The sequence below is a fragment of the Argiope bruennichi genome, chromosome 11, assembly GCF_947563725.1.
Source record: "Argiope bruennichi chromosome 11, qqArgBrue1.1, whole genome shotgun sequence".
Lineage (NCBI taxonomy): Eukaryota > Metazoa > Arthropoda > Arachnida > Araneae > Araneidae > Argiope > Argiope bruennichi.
Genome location: NC_079161.1, coordinates 99,414,353 through 99,437,942, shown reverse-complemented (window position 1 = coordinate 99,437,942; position 23,590 = coordinate 99,414,353). Strand labels below are relative to the sequence as shown.

At 33.0% G+C, this 23,590-nt stretch overlaps 1 protein-coding gene across 1 annotated transcript in view; it reads left to right on the top strand.

The window, feature by feature from the left end:
- LOC129957201 (exonuclease mut-7 homolog) overlaps positions 1–12,240 on the top strand; it is a 102,936-nt gene extending 90,696 nt beyond the window's left edge. Inside the window, exons 18-19 of the mRNA XM_056069412.1 lie at positions 8,507–8,839; positions 11,792–12,240. Coding sequence (XP_055925387.1) covers positions 8,507–8,839; positions 11,792–11,872 — 414 coding nt within the window. The 3' untranslated portion in view covers positions 11,873–12,240. The remainder of the gene's footprint in view (positions 1–8,506; positions 8,840–11,791) is intronic.
- Positions 12,241–23,590: the final 11,350 nt, after the last annotated feature.

Genomic DNA, 23,590 nt, shown 5'->3' with positions numbered 1-23,590 from the left:
TTGTTGCCTTAGAAAAGGATTCTCAAACTTTTAAATATTGCAACTCACATTTTTGAAGCAAATTTATAGCAATCCATTTCGTCATTGGCATATTGAATTTCCCCAGAGCATAAATACACACATTCTGTCAGAAAGCGGATTTTAAATACCCTAATAGGAACTTTTATGGGTTAAAAATATTTATTATTATTATATTTAAATTCTTCAAAACGTATTTCTAATATTTTATTTAATGAAGTTTTTAAGCCCACATCATTTATTGCAAATTGTGGACAAATTCATATACTTTTAAGATCTTGTTGTGAGCCACATTTTGAGAAACCTTGCGTCTTCCCGCAAGTGTGGTGTGGAAGTTTAGAGAGGAGTTGCAGGCTCAGGTGTCGTCCTCGTCATCTCACCGTACTTCAAAATTACGAGATTCCTCCCGAAACAACCCTAGTATTGCTTTAAAACAGGACATTAATATAACTAGGGAAACTTTGCTGTAGGTTCCAAATTTAAATTTATTCCATATTTCTGCTTGTTTCACTGAAATGCATCAATTAAGTAAGTAATATATTTATATAATGTCAGAGAATTTGTAATTCATGTTAATTGGAAATTTGGTTTATCCATTATATTTATATAATGCATCACTACCTTTAAAATCATAAGTTCATGTTCTAAAATATTACTAGAAACTGGTGTATTTTATCTAATTTCAATTAAATTTGTGTTTGAATGATAACATTTTTTTTTTAATTTGACAATAATTATTGACTATTTTTCCTAATATGTAAAGAGTTTTCCTACAATGATGGATTTTTTATGCCTTACATTAAGACCTAAATATATGCAAGATGTTCACTCTGGTCATCAAACGATGCTTCATTCCTGAGCCCTTAGGTATAGTGTCATTGATTCAAAATTTGAACAAAAATATATGAAGACAAATTTTTTTTTTAAATTATACCTCAGCTCTTGTACGAAGACTAACATTGTCACATTCAAAGAGGGAAGAGACTTGATTAAAATTATTTTCCTTTATAAGATTGATTAAAAATTATTTTCCTTTATTAATAGTTTCCTAGCATGATTGGTGGGGAGCATCAAATAAGTCTTTAATGTCAAATATAATACTGGATAAATTTACAGAAGGAAAGTGTGATTCTACACTTTAATTGCATAATACCTAAGCAAAATTGTTTTTGACCATGCGTTGTGTTTCTTTTTTAAGAAGGATACGCGAAAGCCAAAATGAAAAAATCTAGTGACTTTTGTTGCGATTAATTCTATTTAATGTTTCATAAAGATATTCAACGCTTTTAAATATTACAACCCATTTCATCCTCAGCCAGCCTTTTATAAATTTTTCCATTCACGAATAGTTAATCTTTTTGTCAAAAAGCCAAAATGGAAATTATTGCAAATTATTATTACGGGCCAAAAAGGAAATTATTACAAGGAGAAAAGAAAACATTTATTATTAAACATAATTTTACAAAAAGTATTTCTGATGTGTGACTTGATGAAGATTTTAAATTTACACCACATTTTCACAAATTGTGGAAAGATACATTTACATTCAAGATCTTGTTGTGGGCCATAGTTTAGGAAAACTCTTAATCTGACATAACTAGTTAGTCCATAAATCAAGGGGAAATGTGCATCTTTCGTTAGTCAAATTGAACCGAAGCACAGTTCCTAAGAGTGGAGATAGGTTGCTTTTGCTAGTAGACTTTCAAAGGAAACTGGCTCACGTTTGTGTTCCAATACAATGGCCACAATTCATTAAATTTAAGTTGCATTGGCCTAACTGCTTTTTAATAATTCCGATTAAAAGTGCAGGCGGTAGAATTAACAACCGTCTATTTTCAATTGGTGATTTGCAGTTATACGTTGCCTTAGCCCGATGAATCATTAATACGCATCCCGAATTTTAAATAATGTATCATATTTGAATTTGTAAAGAGAAGCTCGTAAAACCATGTGTTGATAATCGGCTTTCGCCTGTTAAAAAAAGAAAAAATTATTTTGCAAATATCGGACATAATACTTTCTCTGGATAGTACGTTGAGTAAATTTTAATATTTTTGCCCTCTCTTCTTATTTTCAATTTCCCATTGTGAGAGAACCCTGCGACAGTCATGAACCTGGTACTGAAACTTCGTATCGACGAAACCAGATTTGTTGATTTTTTTTCTCTCTCTCTCTTTATTTTGAATAATAAACAGACTTGTTTTTGTTGCAGTGATTTAGAGAAACTCGTGCTTCATGAAGAGTATTGTATTCTTCTTCAAAAGCTGAATTGAACATCCAGAATAAATATTATTTAATCTTTGTTTTATTTAACGTTTTAGTGTTGCCAGCATTAAGATTATTTTATTGTAGAATTTTATCGGAAGATCAATATGCCGAAGTATCAACTCTAAACTGTGTTTTAATGTGTATGTGTAAATATCAGCTAATAATATTATAAATGTGTGTTCTAAATGTATGCTAGATAGATGTTTATAAAGTTCCATCCTTCCAAAATGCGCGAGCTGTCACATCAAATTCGCAACAAAGAATTACAGTGTATTTCCATTTAACTCCTGTTAAACAGATTTCATACCAGGTTTTACGAACACCTCTGTGTTGAAACACTTGCCTCAGGAAAAGCTGGTGAACTTTATGTGTTTTAGTTTTATTATCTTGTAAATCTTGGTTTATTATTTTATTTATTGCTACTAAAGGTGTATTTGAAACTTTACAATAGATTTCTGCGTCAACAAGTTTTTTTGTTTTTTTTTTTCCTTGTTACATTGTTTTTTCTTGTTCCATTTTAGAAACATTTGGAACAGTTCGCAACTTTTTTGAGTATTCGTTTAGAGTTCTCTTTGATAGTTAATGATAGACACTCTTTTCCCTTTCTTATTAATTATTTTGTTTATTTTCTACCACCTTTATTCTTTTTATTGATATTTTAATACCATGCACTTCACAATATTTTTCAATTATGGAATAGGAGTATTTTCCTTCGGATAGCGCAAAATATTATTCTTCAATCCACAGTTTGTTTACATGTGACATTTTAAAAAAATAATAAATTAAAAATAGCAGACAAAATTTCTCAATTCAAATAATAAGCTGTTACCAGAAATTTTTATTCCAAAATGTATGTCATTTGAGAAATTCTTTATCGAAATCGTTCTAAAAAGTATAATTACCGTCTGTAAAAAAATGGAATTCCTCGTATGGCTTTGTTGCTAGAATTTGTAATGTACGTAGCATTTTTAAGGAATCATTCAACGGTAAGACTATCTGTTATTTTTATCTTTAAACCAATATTGTATTTATATGTCTAACTTTGGACCATCTGCCACAGTCTGTATTGGTTGCTCATTTTTTTACCCGTGTGTTTAGGAATACAATAGTCAAAAAAACCCAACACTATATAAATGAAATTTGGTATGTTGTCATCATATGAAAATATTTACTATTTATCAAATTTTCGACCCAATGGATCAGTGGAAGAAAATGTTCTGAAAATATGCACAAACGTCAAGCGTAAAATACCGCTTATAGTTTAGGGTGTGTTGTACGGATCGAATTGATATTCGGATTTGTTGTATCTGATACAACCGGTAATCGAATCTGTTCCCGTCGGAATAAAATCTGTGGATATCGAATATCAGTATTAATTGTACCGGATACAGCTGGTATGGTCTTAAGTAGGTATCAGTATCAGCTACCAGTCACACACTTGGACCGATTTTGGTAACTGATTAGGAACGAATACAAATATGATTCCAAATTGAAATTTCGCTTCTTTGGACGAGTTGTTGATGGTGACGTGCCGATGGATTTTGACAGTGATTGACGAGCGGATAAAAAGAGAAAAGGAAGCGGTTTGTTACTATAATTGTTTTAGAAATCGGCTCAAATTCTTCAATGATATGTGCATCGTTACGTAGGGCTGGAGATGTTAAGAAAATCAGGCACGCTGATAGCGCCTCCAAGGCAGGGCAGCGAATTACGTTTATCAATCTAATACTCAATATCAGATTAATATAATATCACCCAATCTGAGAGAATGACCAAGTGTGAGAAGATTATCTGTTGAGTTTTAAAAAAAAAACCGATGCCGAATACCCAATATTCTTAGTCTGCTTCAGTTTTTGTGTACCTTATATATTTGCATCATCTGATTCTTTGTATCAGTTGATACAATGTCACTCAACCTTACTTTGATTTCTAATAATTAATAAATAATCTGTCTCAGGTTTAGTCCAAGCATGACAACCGAGAGAGGCATTTTAACTTACGCACATTTATTCGACTACTGTTCATACTGAGTTCAGAAACCCTCATTGCTTTCGCGCATGCCTCAGAAAATATTTATTTCTTCAAAAAAAGGGATGGGAAGAGGAGATGTTTCTATTTAACAATAGGGTGAACTGCGGGCCTAATGACCGCACACTTTTCTGCCTTAGAGTAGTACAATCACCGAAAAGTGCTAGTCCTGAAGTGAGCAGCATCTTCATACAAAAGAAATCAGAACGAAACTTTGCATGTGGATTCCCATCATTCCAAGCAAAATCAGCCGCTCCTAAGAGTTTTTCTTTTCGGAAGACAATATACTTATTAGAACGAGCCATCTTTATTTCTCACACTGTAAATACCGATTTTAAATAAAGTTTGTTTTTGTAATATGCGGTTGTTTTGTTTTTGTTTTTCCCCGAAGATAACTTTTTTTTTTTTTCAATGCAGAAGTATGGGCAACAATATATTCGCCTATCTAAATTTTGTTTATTACTAATTTTGTTTGATTTCTCCCTCAAATAAAAAGATTTCGTTGCTTTCTTTCCGATTTCTCATTATTATGATGACGCAGCACTTCTAAGCGCTTACCTAAATTCAGGAAAGCACGCTTAGTCATCGTTCAGCGCTAGAAAAACTTTTGTTTTAAAATGGCTTCTTTTTCCGTGTTTATTAACTTGATTCTGCTTGAATTCCATATCCCATTGGAATGTAAACTTCACTTTTTTCTCCACTTTAGAAAAAGAATGTCTAATCTTGATTTCATTCCCAATGTTGTTTGTGTGTAAAAATAATGTCTGTTCTCTTATTTAAAGGCCCAGTATCGCGAAGAGAAAAAAATGGATTTCCCTCAACTTGAACGGGCGAACACCCCTGCATACGAATGTCCATTCTTAGGAATTATTTTGATTTATGTCTATAAAATTACTTGTCAAATAGAAGTGACCGCTGAGAGAGATGACAGCTATGCAGATATGGACGCTTAACGTAGTTTCACTGAACAAAAGTCGGAGGCAGTGGTGTCCTAGAGACTTCTTTCCATACTCCCTAATAAAGATGTAATTTTCCCTTTCTTGACCGAAATTCTGGAAATTGGGCAAAGTCGTGAACGCCACTAAATGTAATATAACTATAGACAGCTGCTCCGATCCACTCGAAAGTACACCAATAACTCTGAATGACCATACGCTGCGAAACAACCGTAGACGGGAGCTAAGATTGAGTCCTAAGGGCCAACACCGGTTACGATAAAATCCCTCCAGTAAGAGACACGTCCAGCCATAGGTAGGGTAGTTGATTACAGACCATTTCTGTACCCGCCAGCGTAGCGAGAACCAACCACCATTCCGGGATCTCATCCCCATTCTGAAGAGCTCCGGTGCGAATTGCTTCTAAGTGCAATAAAAAAAAATGAATAAGTATTTTGGACACTTTTTTTTTTGACCAAATAAATTCAAAATTTAACACAATTAATTTTTTGTGACAGGATCACATACTAAATTTAATTTATGTAAGTCATAACGTTTTTCAGTTATCGTGTTCACATGCATGAGAATGTACAGACCGACGGGGGATCTACCTTTTGACACATTTGGTTCGAAATATAATATTTGTATGTTAAGGTGTACGTACACACTAAAAGATTTTTTTTTTAAAAATTTTAACTTTATAAATCTAGTTTTTTCTCAGTAGGTCATTAATATATGTTTAAACTCATTTCAGTGAGAAAAAACAATATTGCACTAATTATTAATTAATTAATTAATATTTAATGAGCTAATTAGTATATTTTTTGAAACATGATATCTTAAATTCTAATTTGTACAGACACACAATTCTAGTTGGAAATGATGCCTAATATTAGTCTTCATGTTGTCTGCCTCAATCAAGTTATAAAAATGTATAGTTTTTTTTTTGACAATTTTTTTATCAACGATTAATAAAAAAAGCGAGATTTTTTTACATTTAAATAGCTATTAAAAATTCATTTCAATAAATGTAACTTTGATTGATGCACAAAACATCCGCTATTTCATACAGATTATTTTGATATATAAATAATTGTATTTGGTTCATTTCTTGTTGAGTTATGATTGTTTGAATGAAGCAACATAGTGGGAAAATATCATTCTTCATAAAATGAGTTTTTAAAAAATCGTAACTAGAGTTTTTAATGAAAGCACCTCAAGAAAAATAATTATAACTCGAGAAATATTTCGAATATTGACAACATCTTGGTATCGTTTGAAAGTTAAAGGATCAGAGAACATTATTAAGCAATAAAAAAATATTCGATATTTTGAGCGAATTTCGAAATTTCAAGTGTGTACATATACCTTAAAATCGTATACTACATTTTACCTGTCTAAAATTTACATTAACTTTATGTTTTGTACTTATCTTGTTCCATGCATTCAGACAATAGGACAGACAAACTTTCTCTGAATGGCTTTCGTTCAAAACCCGATAGAAATCCGAAAATTGTGAGTGTGTGTGTCATATATATATTTCAAATTTTACCTCTCTAGCGCAAAGTGTTTTTAAATTATTGTGTTCATAGAGAGAGAAAGAGACAAATTTTTCCAAAAATGTGTCTTTCGAACTTAGAAATATCAAATTCGAATTATTTTTGACAACTTCAATATTCTCTGTCTGTACACTTCGTATCCGAGAAAGTAAACTGCGGGAGTGTTTCCCCAAAACTTTCTCGCATACTCCTTAATAAAGATGTTATCGCAGGGATCGCCTTGCGTGGCATTGGCGTCATTCAATCGTCTCGAAATATTTACCTGTGGTGTGAATTTAGAATTTTTATTGAACCCATCGCATGACCCTTGGCGAGTTTTTTGGCGAATCGCTATCTTGCTGTTAAAAGTAACCGGAAACGGAATTCGTGTTTTAGACGCCTTTTTCCCAATCGATTGAAACAAAAAATTTGACTCAGAACTATAATTATAGACACAAAACCATATACCAATTTTGATATATTTAAGTTATTGCAACTTATATGCGAACAGCCAGACAAACAGATTTTTCTCAAAATCTGACATAAATCTACAAATTTGATGTAGAGACTGTATACCAAATTTCATCCGTCTAACTCAAAGCGATTTTGAGTTATCTGTCAGAGGCAGACGTAGTTCCAGAAATATGTTTTTCGAACTCAAGAACTCGTCAAAATCACGAGTTCAAATTCTTCGACGATTACAATATTTTTCCGATATCTCGGATACGAGAAAGTGAAAAAGTACTCATTTACTTCGGATCAATCCCGGATTAAATCTTCAGTACAGTTTCCAAAGAAAGAATTCGAAATCAATAATAAAAACTGAGCATACTTTACTTAAAAAGTTTCAAATGTTTATTGTTTTAAAAATGTGATCTTGAAATAGATTTCTGTATTTTCCAGCTGCATAAATCGATCCATTTAAAAGGTGATCTTATTTGATCTGTTAAAAAGTTATCTAACTTTTGATTTAAGACAAATATTTCATTAAATTTCAGTTTATGACAGTTTATAAAAGTTTTCGATTCAGAAAAACTATGGAAGTGTGTTAAGATATAATATTTTTAAAAAAAGAATGGATCTTTAGTTTTAGTTGAAAATCATATGAGAATTACTTTTATAATTACACTTTTATAATTATTACTTATACACTTTTATAATTATTTTTATAAATTTTTAATGTAAATCCTTAAAAATTCACGACAAAGCAGAAAACAAGACGGCATTCCCTGAATGTAATGAAACAAACAGTTCATTTTTACTTTTATTATTGAAAAAAAAGCAATAATGATTCTTTAGAAACAGATTTATGATCAACAGCTTTTTTTTTTTTTTATCGCTTCAAACTGAGGCCAAGAAAAAAATGACTCCAAAATATCCGTCCGAACATATGGCGGGAATGGTTCTCCTGGTGGACACACAGTAGGTTCTGTCGCATCAGTTCCACTTCTAAAGCCCTTTTCCAACGATCTGTGCCTGCCTTAAGTTTGGCACATTTTGCCTCAAGGCGGGCACAGTTCGCCTCTCTTGTGGTTTTTCTGGAGTTCTTGGATGTCTGCTCATTTTATCGACAATTTGCGGGAAGCTCCAGACCGACGTTCACAAACGGTGATGGTCCAACAATAGGTCAGTTGGCTGATTTATGACCAAATCAGCCAACTGACTGCGGGCTTAAAAGTCCTGTTCGGCGATGAGCTAAACATTTTATTTTCTTTCCAGATGTGCAACGAAAGCAATTACATCCACGTCCAGGATGATGAGCTTCTTTCTCTCTGGACCAAGTTCGTGGGATTTGACGCCGACATGAAGACCATCGGTAAAAAGAACAGCACTGTCTACCACTGCAGCATCACTGATATGGATGGTCGCAATCACGAGAATGTGCCCATCCAGTTGGCAGCATTCACACCTCAAGTATTCGAGCACATCCGACAGTTCTTATTGTGCGCAGGCTGTGGCAAAGTGTACTGGGAAGGCAGCCACCTGTCGCGTGTAAAGAAGAGTATGTCCCAGTATGTAGATGTCAGGAATAACAACAAGAGTATTTACAAAGTAAGCATTTAATCATCTGAATTTTAATTTCTTTATGTGATATGGATAACTGATTTCTAATTCAGTTATTTCTGTGGCCATAAACAGGTGTCAAAAGATAGCTTACAAATATATTTTTCTTGAATATTTGAATTATTAATATTTCCCAAACTGATGATATATGTAATTTGGAGAATAATTAGGGGATTCGTGTTACATTAAACACAGCTTTTGTGAAGAACGTAAAGCTGACGGATTGTGTTATTTAGGATTTTCATCTATATGCACATGAGCTGTTACAAAAATATATTGCTATGAGGAAACTGCTTTCAAAATCCCAAAATCCGTAAAATGAATAGGTGCGATAGAGTGGGTGTACGGCAGGGGTGTTTGTGCTCCGGGGAAACCCCGGAATTCCGGGGATTTTGAACTTCGATACCCGAAAATTCCGGGGATCGTCGTTCAAAAGGAAGTAGGAATAATAATGAATTATTTATTTTGATCTGGGTAATTTTGTTTGCTTTGAAACAGAAAACGCAAGGTCAGTGTGTGTGGTGAAAACTTTTCCTTTCTTTCTCCAAAGGCAGTGATAATGCGTGAAAAGGGGGAAAAAACTTCTTCTTTGTTCTTTCCTTATTGCGAGTTATGACTCATTCCCCCGGTTCTCGGACATTCTCTTCTGGATTCTTTTCGGCAAGTAGGCGCGGCAGAAAAAAAAGGGAGAGACTTCGTTCGACCAGATGTGCGATCACGTGACCTGGGTTCAAAGGACTTAATTTTGCAAAATTAATGGTTATTAATTTTGCAAAAAAAGTAATTCATTGAACTTTTATAATTAGGTCATTCAATACTTCATAATCGTAATTTTTCATTTCTCCCCCCCCCCTTCTCGAAACTCCAAAATGTCGGTAGTAAGTCCGTAAAAGTTTCATGGGATTTTTTGGGGTCCCACAAACACCCCTGGTACGGTGAAACAGTCCAACAGGCTGAATAGCAAATTATGACACTCATTCAAAACAAAAGCACGAACCTACGCAAAAAGACCACCTACAATAAATCATAAACAGGCAACAAATCGATAGTAAAAAACATCCGCAACTTCACAAAATGGTTAGCAGGAAGAGAGACTTCACACACCTATCCACGTCTAATCTGCTATTCTCCATTGTTCTACTCGCTTTAGCTGAACTAGACGTCCGACTCCTACTAAGTAATGCTCGATTCAACACTGTCTGGCTATTTAGTTTACAACTCAATGCTGACTCATTACATGACTCGGCTAATCCTTGGATCTCTACTGACTCAACACTGAGTCCAGCTTGATCTTCCAGCGTTTTATAGCTTCTCAAACAGTGTACAGAAGCTTCTAAAAGGATCTGCGTAATCCACTCCATAATGGTCCTATCGCCGAAATTCATGTGTATTCTAATATCTTCCATTTATTTGCCAAGGTCCGGTATCACCGATTCGATAGCCGTTCCACATTCATAAGAGCTATCCGTAAAACTTTTTTTTTCAATGAAACCAACTGCGCTGGGAAGCACCATTACAGATTCATTACAATATCGCGATTAATTGATTATGATAACTAGCGAAAGTGGTCTTTCGAAAACTGTCGCATTCTCCAATATAAAGGTCCCCACAGCATAAAAGTTTCGACATTTAGCAAGACGTGAATGCTATCATTGCTAGACTTTTATTTTCTGTGTTCCATACATGAGTGCTTTGTGCTTAAATAGTATAATAAAGAAACCGAGTAAGGAATAGTAATTTATCAAAAAATTACTATTCTAGTAACAAGATTAAATTTCTTTTATCTGCGCGAGTTTGTTTTGAGTTTACGCATTTACATGCATTGCTCTAAGACAGACGAACGGACAAATTTCCCATGAATGGATTTTGTTCAAAATTTAACAGAAATTTTTAAAAAATTTAGTGTTAAGACTATATTCCAAATGTCATCCGTCTAGCTTGTTTACAGACATGCATATTGACATACGTAGTTCCAAAATTGTGTTTTTTTGGATTTATGGAGGTCTGATTCAACAAAACCTCAAGTTTGGATGTTTTGTCTATTATGAATTTGTAATGTTGCTCCCCAGCGTAGTAATTCTCTTGGTAAGGAAGACAGCTTTACAGATGGATTGTGAACGGATGTCAGATCAATTATTCTTTGAATTGGCGGTAAAATCAAAGATTCCAGAATCTATAGGAATCTTGACCACATGTTCATCGCGAGTGATCATAATATTTCTAGAACCTTCTTTGCTCTGTTAGAAACTTCAAAGAGTAAGAAGATAATGCTGTGGTCATTTAATAGTTATTCGATGAGTCGTGTACTGATTAATCAGCCATGTTGTCCCCTCTGTTGAGATGAGTTCAGGCAAGTAGTTCAGTGAGTTCTGTCTGAGTGATCAAACTGTTGGCGGATGTGATTACAAATTTGATAGTGATCTACATTTTAGATGCTTAATTATTGTATTTGTACTCAAAATTTGATAGAAAACTACTAATTTTATGTTAAAGACCATATGCTAAAATTCACCCATGTTGCTCAAAACGGGTTTTTTTTTTGTTGTTGTTGTTTGTTTGTTTACCGAAAGGAATAATGTCCAAAATGCGACCTCAAGAGGTCTGAAATTGGATAGTCGCCAAAAGTTACAAAATCGAATTTTTTTGACAATCGCAACACTTTTTCTTTGTTGTATTCACACGCTAATATACTTCGTATGCGAGAACTTTTGGGAAGTTTTTCACTAAGCGCATTTTTCACAACCGATTGAAACCAAAATTTGATGCAGAACTCTATTTCTAGTCTCAACTGATTTCGAATTCCGTAGAATTTAAAATAATGAGTTTTAAATTTAGAAAGAAAAAAAATCATTAAAAGAAAAGAAATTACTTTTTTATTATTCGAATTAAATGTGTTTTTAAAAACTGTTTTTGTTGAATTGATACATTTATATTTTGCAGAGCCTTTTAGGAGAGTTTGGAAGTGATGACGAAGAAAAAACTCAAGAAACAGCAGCAGTTGCGTCACAGAATTCTCGCTAGCTCCGTTATTTGTTCATATTTTCAAAATTAAACATAGCAGATTGCAAAATCGAAACAGAAGGAAAGATGTTATCTCTGGTGTTGTTGAAGAAAAAAGAAGATGCCTCGTGAAATAGTGCCGAGTCATATCGGAGGGGTGGGGGGGTGAGAAACTTTTACCTATTTCTCCCCCTCTGCAACTGTTTCTGCTTATGTGGAACGAAGAAATTTTTCTCACTTTATTTAAGATAAGAGCATATGATTTTATTTGAACAATTGTTTTTGATCTCTTGAAATTGTTGTAATCCACAAAAATACCTCAGTTCATGAATTTATTGTTAATAATTTTTGTGACATTTATGTATCAGATTTTAAATTTTGTACTTATCGACGAAATAAAATCTTTTGTTTTAAAAGAAAGCATCTTATTGTTGTGTTAAAATTTTTTTTACTTTCTGGTGCTTTATAGAAAGAGAAAGTATTGTTTTCTTCGAAAAATTCAATCTCGGAAGTTTTGTGGCATTTTCATGGTTAAAACCTTAATCATCTGAAAAGGCCTTATGCCTGTCTGTCTCTCTGTAGGCATGATGGTTCAAAAATGCTGTGTGCCAGATGGCTTAAATCTGATGAGTGATCTTTTAATCATAATGGTAGATTTCTATCAACTTTTGAACTATATCCGTCATGAAGAAGTTCGTCTGTACGTGCGTGCGTACTACGAAATAAAAGCGGAAATCAGAAGACTATTTCGTATATGTAGTATAGAGAAAGTTTTATAATCGTCAAAAAATTCGAATCGAAATTTTCACGTTTGGTTTGGTTATATTAACGTTCCGTTTGAAGCAACACTAGGGCTATGGACGGCTCTCGTCATTTTGAACCACGGTCAGATGACGAGGACGACACCAGAGCTGACACCCCCCTCTCCACACCACATCAGCTGGAGGACGTTTGGTCATGACAGATTTAACGTGTAACAGACCCCCTTACACGACGGTTCTTCGGTGGAATCGGTCACGAACCTGAAAACCTCAGGTTCCAAAGCCGAAACCTTACCACCAGGCCACCGCAGCCCCCGAAATTTTCACGAATCTCCATGTTTGGAAAAGTGCCAATCAGCAAAATTGTAAAGCGTTACATCAGAGAACAGGGGACTTTAATTATACCTAATGAGGGTTCTGAAGTGGCGCCAAATTATTCCAGCCCTGGCAATGGGGTCAATTCACGGTCACGTGTCAGGTACCAAACAAACCGCTTCTGTTCAATTTTCAACCGTTCTGCGCATGTCGTGATGTCTGCCGATAACGTTGACACAGTTTACATTGTTGTTGACATTGTTTAGTAAATATTAAGCTAGCCGATCAATTATTAAAAACTTCTGATTTTTTTTAAAGATATTATTTTGAATTATTTTCTCCAAATTTTCTTAGTTATATATTTTTATTTCTTATATTAAAATTTTAATTAATATTTTCAATAGAATTATTGTTTATGCAAAATTAACTAACATCGCTTTTTAATTCGTCTGATGCCGCTTTATTCTTTCCTTTCCCATATCCCCCACCCCCATTTTTTCATCCAAAGGATACATTTTGACAAATGACTATGGCAGTGTTTTTGAAAAATTACATATGTTCTTTTTTACATATTATTTAAATAGTATTGAATGTTGAATTTTATGAATATAGTTCCCCCAGTTAGTTCTTTTTAAAAATAATTATTACTCTTAGATAAGTTAATATTTTAAAGCTTACTAATGAAATTATTGTATTTTTTTTTCTTATGTAATTACTTTTATAAATATTGAGAGTTAGTTATTTGATGTTTTCAGTTTGCTTAAAAGAAAGAACATGAAACTCAAATTAGTATATATTGAATAAATTATGTTTACAATTTCAAATTAGGAAATATAAAAGGTATGGATACCTTTTTTTAAATCTATGCAACTTATGAATAAATAATTTCATTTTAATTTGTAGAAATCATTAAAGGAAAACAAACAAAATCAAGCTTTCATAATTTTTATGTACACATTACAAATATATATATATATATATATATATATATATATATATATATATATATATATATATAGAAAGAGAGGGAGATATATAAAATATATGTGATAATTATTTGAAAAAATATGATCCAATGTATGTTTCAATGTACTCACTAATACAAAAAACTAAAAAAAAAAAAACTATTAACTATTTATCAACATTTATTTTTCTAGACACTTAGAAATAATATAAACACAGTATGACAAGAATGTCAATGTAAATGATGAAATCAATTTTTTTCAACAGAAACATCCTAGATACTAAAGAACAGTTTTTTTTATCACTAATAAAAACATAATGTTGAACAGTATACTTTTAAAGCAGAACATTTATGAAATTTTTTTAAATGCTAAAGTTACATTGATAAAAATTAAATTGAATGAATATCATAAAATAAAACAAAAACATATAATAGAGTAAATTTAATAAACAACAATAAGGTCATGATATATATACATATATATAAAGAGAGAAGTTAAATATTATATAAAGAGGAGTTGAAAGAAACACTTTTATGCTTTCACAGAATTTTATAATTCAAAATTGATATGTTAAAGAAATAGAAAAAAAAAAGTGAAACATGCATGTAGCAATGAAGTTGGGAATAAAAATTATATAATAAATGCTGATATGGAAATTGATTTTCAATGAAAAGACCTTTATTTATTAAAACAGAAATCACTGAGGTGCACAGTGTTATAACAGGATATTATGATAACAGTGAATTTCAGTTTAAATACAATAAACTATTGACATTTCATTTTGAACAATAGAAAAGATGTTTGATATAAATTCACTTTGAATCCATCACAAATCTGCAAATGTAATTAGAAAGCTAGTAATATTCACTTCCACCTAAGTTTAGCATTATAGCAGTTGTTATTTTTGCAATAGGAGTTTGTTTACTTACGTTAATTAAATTTAGATAAGATTTTGTAAAAAAATGCAATGTAATACTCATGTAAACATTTTAAAACCTTCTAAGCATATTCAAAATTATCAGAAATTTCATCAAATGTGAATGAAGTAAATTAGAAATGCACTCATGATTTTGTTTGATTGTTTTTGGTGGCAAATCGCTTACCGATTTCTTTTTCTTCGAAGAGTTTTTCTAACAAATTACTGGAACAGCTATATTTAATAAATGGACACAAACTGAAGGAATTCTTCAAAATGATCGGAGCATATCATTGACTTCGAAGGCTTGAAAAAATCTATACCAAAGCTATCAACCCAAGTCAGGTTTGTTGAAAGGAAAATAAAAAAATATTTTATCATGACAGTCACTCTTGTATTTCGCATTAAAGCATGCATCCATCAGCACACCAGTATTTCCTCTGTTAACACATAATAAGAGGAAACAAAATGACTCAAAAATTATAACTTCAAATGTAAACAAAAAATCCGCTTCATACTTGGCGGAGAACGTTAATGGCAGACTGATCGGCGCGGATGAAACTTAAATGCCATGCGCAAGAGGTACATGACATGTGACTTTTACGTCACATGAATTGACCCCATTATTAACACGGCTCTCTTGATAATTGAAAAATACACAATGACTATACAAGATAAAAAATGCAAATGAAACAGAGGTATAAATGAAGAGATGAAAATACAAATGAGACACACCAAAATCAGAATGGCATTGAATTTTGGATCCAATCCATCAAGAGAAAGACACATAATCGATTCCCTTGTCACGAGAATAAATTCAAAACAGAATGACCTTGAATTTTGGATCCAATAGGTCAATAGGAAGAAATCAAATGCACATAGTCGATTCTCTTATCTATCGGATGAAGTTAAATGCAAAATAGAGTGACCTTGGATTCTGGATCCAATCGGTCAATAGGAAGAGTCCCAATACACATAGTTGATTTTCTTATCCATAAGACTAAGTGAAATGCAAAATGGACCGTAATATGTAAGCATACTAAAAGGTCGAAGAGAGTACAATTATTTCAAGAAGAATAAATGTAATTACAAAGCTATGACTTGAAACAGTTCAGACGAAAGAAAAAAGCCTAGAGTGCCGAAAAGAATGGCTATATCTATAGTAAATTGATCATGCGCTGTGACTTGAGACTTTGCAACAAATCTTGCAAATGAGCGATTTTACCTCAAAAACTATCAAAAATAGCTGGATTTTAGTTTAGTTTAGTTATATTAACGTCCCGTTTTAAAGCAACACTAGGGCTATTTTGGGACGGACCTCGTAATTTTGAACCTCACTCAAATGACGAGGACGACACGTGAGTTGGCAGCCCCCTCTCCAAACTTCCACACCACACCAGCGGGAAGACGTTTGGTCCCGACGGATTTAACGCACACCATACCCGCGTACACGACGTTTCTTCGGTGATATCGAGTCTCAAACATGCAACCCTCCTATTGAGAAGCCGAGACCTTTCCATCACGGCCCTCCAAAAATAGCGGAACAAAAATCCCTTGTGAAAATGTTAAGCCCTTACTGTTCACCAAAAATTACCTATTGCATACATCAATATTTTTATTAGCACTCTGTATATGCGATTAGGAACACACTCCACTGAGCACATTTCGTAAAAAAAAGAAGAAAATACGCGCGCACACACACACATACAAAAAAAAAACATATTTGAATATTGCTTTGCTTCAAAATTGCACTAATCCCTAAATTAAGCATATTTGAGAATCTAAGGCAAGCCCAAATTTCTAAAGAAACAGAACTACTCCTAATTTCTGAAATAATATGCTTGTGTTTCAAGGTCAACAGACACAAGTGGTTACCCTAATATGTTTTCGCATACTCTAAAAAAGGTTTTACTCTAAAGAATGCATAGGGTCATGGTGGTAAGGTCTCGGCTTCGGATCGAGACCCGATTCCACCGAAGAATTGCCGTATAATTGGGTCTGGTGCACATTAAATTTATAGGAGCCATATGTCCTTCCGCTGGTGTGGTATGGAAGTTTGAAGAGAGGGTGTCAGCTCAAGTGTCTTCCTCGTCATCTGAGTGCGGTACAAAATGACCAGATCCGCCTCAAAATAGCTCTAGTGTTGCTTTAAAACATGGCATTAATATAACTAAACTAAACTATCCTGGAGAATACCTTGCATGGCATTGGCGTACAATAGTTACAAAATATTAAATTTTCGTAAATTCAGCATTATTACTGAATCTACTCCGTGATTGTTGCCGAGTGTTTTGGCGATTAATCCCTGGCATGCAGCTAATTGTATCGAAAAATAGAATTTGTGTTTCAGACGCGTTTTCTTGGAATGAATTGAAACAAAATTTGATTCTAAACTGCACTTGTAGCCCCATACCATATTTGATAGATTTAAGTCATTAAGTTTTTGGGTTATCGCATTTACATATTTATGAACGTCCACCCATTTTGGATTTGGCTCAAAATTTGATATGTGTCTATACTACGGATGTTAAATCTATAGTATGGAATTTTATCCATCTTGTTCCCTTCATTTTGCAGTCATCGTGTTATATTCCAACAGCTAGACTTCCCCTGAACGGATTTTACTTAAAATTTGATAGAAATCTACAAAAAAATCAACAAAGACCGTATACTAAATTTCATTCGTCTAGTTCAAAACTTTTTTAATTATCTTTGTCATAGACTGACGGATATTTCCCAAAATGACGAACAAAATTGCAATACTTCTCTATACTACGTATGCTAGAAAGTAAAAATGTCATTAGCTTGCACAAAAAGTACCTTGTGCAGATCACCACATGGTACAGCATAGATACGGTATTGTTAATGCGATGTTGCTGAAGGTATAAACCTGGAATTAATATTTTTCCAGAACTTCCTAAACTAAGTTCGTAAAGTCAACGGGTTCGCTTGTAGTGGATGTATGGAGACGCACAATCAACAAGCCTCAACAACAAATTTCATCTTTATTAACACCAAGTCACGAATATAGAGACAACAAATACACAGCCGAGACGTACACATGCAATACACAGCAGCAGCCTACAACAAGCAGTTGTCCACACGTAGTAATCGGTAGCTAACAACAACCACAGCACATGAAGCTTCCAGACAAATTCAGCAGGAGGAGGGAATCTCCGTAACTTCAATCTACGATCTCTCCAAACGTCTGCAATTCTCCACTGTCTCCTCGCTTTAGCTGTATCCAATTGCCGACTCACTACTACATGACAGGCTACTCACACGATTCGATGCTACTTCTACAATAAACACGAATTCGACACACAGCTGAATTCAGCAATCGCTCGATCTCAACACTTGGGCTTAGCTGGACTGATCCAACTAATTCGCTGTTGACTCGCTATGCGAATCTAAACCTCTTGATGACTCTGTACACGACTGACTTCGGTTTGGACTACCGGCCTTTTACAGTCTCTCGAGAAGGGTAAAGAAGGTTCTGGAACAATCAAGCTTATCTCGGCTCCTATGGCATCTATCATCAAAATTCTTCATATCTATTTTGTCTCCAAGTCTTGGGTGATTTGGCATCCAATCAGCATCCAACAGAGCTGATCGTAAAACGGTCTTCCCAGTGATTGAATTAACCGTGCTGGGAAGTTACATAACAGATTTGTAACATTATGAAGCAAATTGCTAAAATCCAAAGTACTGACATAAAGGGTTTTCTTTTCTTTTATTGCAACATAATGGTTAGTTGGAAGGTAGACAAATGCACACGAACTTGCACTTTTTATGGTGTCATATCTAGGCTATGGTTGATGTTCAGTTATGCTTCATTACAGGTCGTTTCTGGCTTACAACGTCACAAGATGAGGACAACTGGCAATAGCTGCCAAGTGAAACAGATAAATTACTACAAATACACCTATTCCGACAGCTGTTGGCATCCACGGGTACCACGGCTTCGAGCTAAACCGTATATATATATATATATATAGTTGGGAGAGTGTGGTTTGTATGTCCAAGAAATCAGTCAGAAGAAGTTTTCTCTAACACACAAATGGGTTGTTAGCTTTATGAAGAAATCTGGTTAACTAGACATGAGAACAGTGAACTTTTTTTTTTCTGACGAATTTACGTTTTCCCAGCAGTCTGACTCACGTCATATATTCAAACATAAATCACAAGGTATACGTGACAATCAAGAGAATGTCACTGAACATCACCATTACGTTCCTACAAACAACAAATTACGATATTGCACAGCATTTAGAAAGTCGAACAGTATCGTAGAGGTATACCATATATTGTGATAATAAGGTTAGTGTGGCACTATACTGGATTTTAAAATAGGTTTATGCGTTCATCGTGGAGTTGGATGAACTAGATTTATCAAGAAATCAGTCTGTCGCAGCATGTAAGCTTATTCAAAGGGAGCAGATTTTATCTTTATGGATTGCGCTTTCACCGTACAAACATTGTGGGCGGATGTCTTACAGAACTAGGGATGACGAATATTTTACGAGCGGTTATTACGTAACCAATATCAAAAAGTCACAAATACAAGTGATCAATACTTTTCAAAGAGATCTTACTGGTGATATTTCGATTACAGGTTTAGGATCACGATAGAAGGTAACAATCGATACGATATCACTGAAATTTGCCGGAGTGGTGACTTCACTGGAAAGTAACAATCGATACGATCTGTCCAATGGAAGGTCCCGAACATAACAAAAAAGGAGAAATCTGTGAACAGATTCAAAAGTGAACGGACCGGTTATTGGAATCATCGTATCACTGAATTGCATATCACTGAAATTTATCGGAGCGGTGACTTCATTGGAAAGTGTGAAGTCGCCGCTCCACTTCATGAGAGTAACCGGTCTTATTGGTATTCGTATGTGTTGATGCACTGTTCCATACAAATCGTTCTTAATTGCTTGTGATTTGACTTGCATATATTCCATTTACGGCTGGTGCCATTTATTGGTAGAATATAGAACTAAAGTAAACAATTTAAAGAAATGACATTTATATTTAATTCAAATTTTTCAGAAAATGTTTCACTCTAATAAATAAATTAAATAAATAGTTTTGAGAAAAAAAAAATCAAATTTAAGAAGTAAGCTGAAACAGATAAATTAATTCAATCACACGTTACTTAAATTAGTAAATTAAGTATTCATTACAATTAATAAATTTTATATTTAATATTAAGTAAGAATTTTTAATTAATAATATGTTTGAAATAACAGATATTTGGAACGCATATTTAAAAATAACAATAGCAATATTATTTGTTATTCAAAAAATCGTGGATTATGCATCTCTATACAGAACAGGAGTTACCCATCACCTCCGTTTTTACTTACCGGTATACAAAGAAAAAGGACTGTAAAGGTAAAATATTATAAACACAAAATTTTGACGAATCTCCATACTTCAAACACTCTCGAGTTAGAAAAAAAAATGGAATTGGTGTTTGTCTCTCTTGAAACAGAATAACTCGACAATGCTTTGAGCTATATGTGCGATATTTGGTATGTGGTCTTCACAACAAATTTTCAGATTTCTATCACATTTTGAGCGAAATCTACTGAAATCTGTCTCATTATCCGAGTGCAGGCGAACGCGATAACTATGAAACGCAAAGAGATGAATTAATAAAATTTAAAATTTGGAATTAAAGAATAGATTCGCATCAAATCCAACAAGGGTTCGCCGCCTGTTTGCATGCAAACGCAATAACTCAAAAAAAGCAGGGAAGTAAATAAATAAGATTTGCAATGTTATTTTATTATTAAAATTGTAGTTCTGTGTCGGATTCGAGCTACAATCGATCAAGGAAAATACGAACAAAATGAATATTTGGTTTTCTTTACTATACTACGGAACTGTGTAGATGACTATTCAATAATGAGATGAAAAAAATGAGCACTTGCATTAAATATTTTCGATTTCATTTCATTCATATTGATTGGTATCAATGACAATAATTTTATTTTCTTTCATATATGTGCGATTAACATGTGCCGTTTGCCTTTTGTCAATTTTAAATCATAACCTTCTCCCAGGTGCAAGCAATAAGTGGACCAAGTTTCGCAGCAATTGGTTGAACGGTACTGCTGCGCATAAGGTATGAACAAACAGAAATTCATTTTTATATATTAGATTACCAGCATTATGAAATAAAGTTTTACACAAACTATTTTATTTTCTCTGGAAGCACATAATATTGAATAACAAGACGATGTATTCTGTGTGTATACACACACACACACACACACATATATATATATATATATATATATATATATGTAATGATATTTTAACATCTAATTTAGTACGAATTAATTTCCTGAATTTTTGCATAATTCGGCCCATGTCGGGATCATTCTAAAGTGTTCTCTTGTTTCCTGATCCCATTCCACTGCTGAAGCTTTGTAAAAATAATACGCTATCAGTTCCACATGGCAAGTGAAAATGATCCCTTCGTTGCCCTTGACAAAGGTCAACGCGTGTAGTGAATTGACACGTGGCCGGAAATCCCATGTTATATAAGGCTAGTATCTTTCGTCTACATCTACGTCTGTTTCGTCCCTTTTTCTTACTTCTGCTTTTGTTTCGCGCTGTTGTAGACGTGTTCTGTCCACAACGGCTTGTAAATAAATTGTCTTCCCGAGATGGATTAAAATGAATTTAAAAATGTAAAATGTCTCTTCTATGTCTTCGAATCTGTCTTCTGCTTCACATAAAATTGTGCTACATATTATTTAGTCGACAAGGATTTTTTCCTGTAAAAATTTTTCAAACTAATTGAGAGAATTAAATCCCCGGGATGAGAGGCAATTTGGTTTCTCCTTGATTCGCCGTTACTCTGAAGATGGTTCCGTGCTTGCTCTCCCGTGGCATAGCGTCTTCAGATCCGACCACGTCGCTGAAATTCTACGAATGACATTGCTTCCGTTCTTGTTACCGCATCGGCGATGGTACCTTCCGTAACCTCATCCGACTCAATGTGCTTCAGTTTCTGCTCCATTTCCTCCTGTGCGTGCTCCTTATATCTTCCAAGAAATTCAAACTTGTGCCATGCTTCATCCAGTTTCACAAAATATCACTTGTGTATTATAATATCATCACAATTGTCTTGGTTCATCTGTCCAGTGCTCAAAATTACCTTTTTTGAATGAAAATCAAGATTTATATTTTGTGCTTTTGATTTTATTTTGAATTGCATTTTTCAATTACAACATAATTGCAAATAGTCTTTTTATATTATTATTTAAAATATTATGATGTTTTTAATTTTTTTTCATATCTATTATTTAAAATTTATTCATAATATTATAGTTTGTTGAATTTGAAATTTATGTACATACTATTAAAATCGAGAAAGATGATTTCCCTAAAGAAATTAAATAAAAGAAAAAATAAATAATTAAAAGTCATGACACATTATATTAGAGAAAATGAGTTAATACTTCAGAGCAAAATTTGTTACACCTGATTGTAATTGAACTATACTCTGGTATTTATTGTGTCAGATTGCTTTTTGTTTTAATATGCATACAGACCTTGTGAACGTAAAAAGTAATATACCAAGATTCTTATATACTTAATAATTAATAGCACGTGATAATTAGACTAAGGTAGCAAATACCTGAGGGGAAATTTTTACACTTCTGACAGTTATTGAGCTTCCCTCTATTATGACTGTGCCTAAGTACTTGTTTTTTACAAAATACAAATATTTTTTTTTCTTCAATTACCAAATATTTTTTTATATTACTATTTTTCAAATATATTATCATAACCGTATCTTGAGTCTTGTGTTTGTTACATTCATTTACAAATGTTTTGTTTGAAATTTTTGAATCTGGCATTTATTACTTTTAGCTCCAAGTTTTTCATTTGATATTTTTGAATTTTGCAATTATTATTATCATTTCCAAATGATTTAATTGAAATACGCGAATCTGACATTTATTTACATTTCTAAAAGTTTTATATGAAACCAATCAATTTTACAAGTATTATTTTCATTAGATATTTTTGAATGTTATATTTATGGTTTCAGTTCCAAGTGTTTAATATGAAATATTTCGATTTTACAAGAATTATTTTCATATCCAAGTTTTTTACCTGAAGTTTTGAATCTTGTGTTTTTATTTACTGCTAAAATACTTTATTTAAAATCATAACTGTACTGATATTTCATTTCATTCACCTGCCTTCTGCTTCACAAAAAATTATGCTTACATATATATATATGATGACCTCTGCTGCTTTACTTTTGAAATTAAATTGTAAAAAATATCTAAAAATGGATCACAGAGGATAATTACACAATTTGTCATGATGTAAAATAAAAACTGGAATATTAATGTCTATATCTATTTAATTAAATGAAACCAGCTAGTATATAAATAGTTCTATCTAATCTTGTAAATTCATCCTGGTCATTAAATAAAACTGAAAGTATAAGGAAATGTCAATAAATTTAGTATTTTTTAAAGATATCTGTCAATTTGTTAAAATATTTTGCACACCTAAATTTAATGATGGTTGAGGAGCAAAATCAGTGTATCATACATTATATTTTATAGGTAAATTTGTTATCACTAAGAGAATTTATGATTTTTTTTTTACTTTCAAAAATAATTTTAAGAGGAAACATTTTAAAATGCTTTGTACTAATATTGTATATAAAGAGATAAAATTGGCTGCATAAGTAACAACCTGGTCACAGAGTGAAAGGTAATGTGATCTTGTTAAGAGC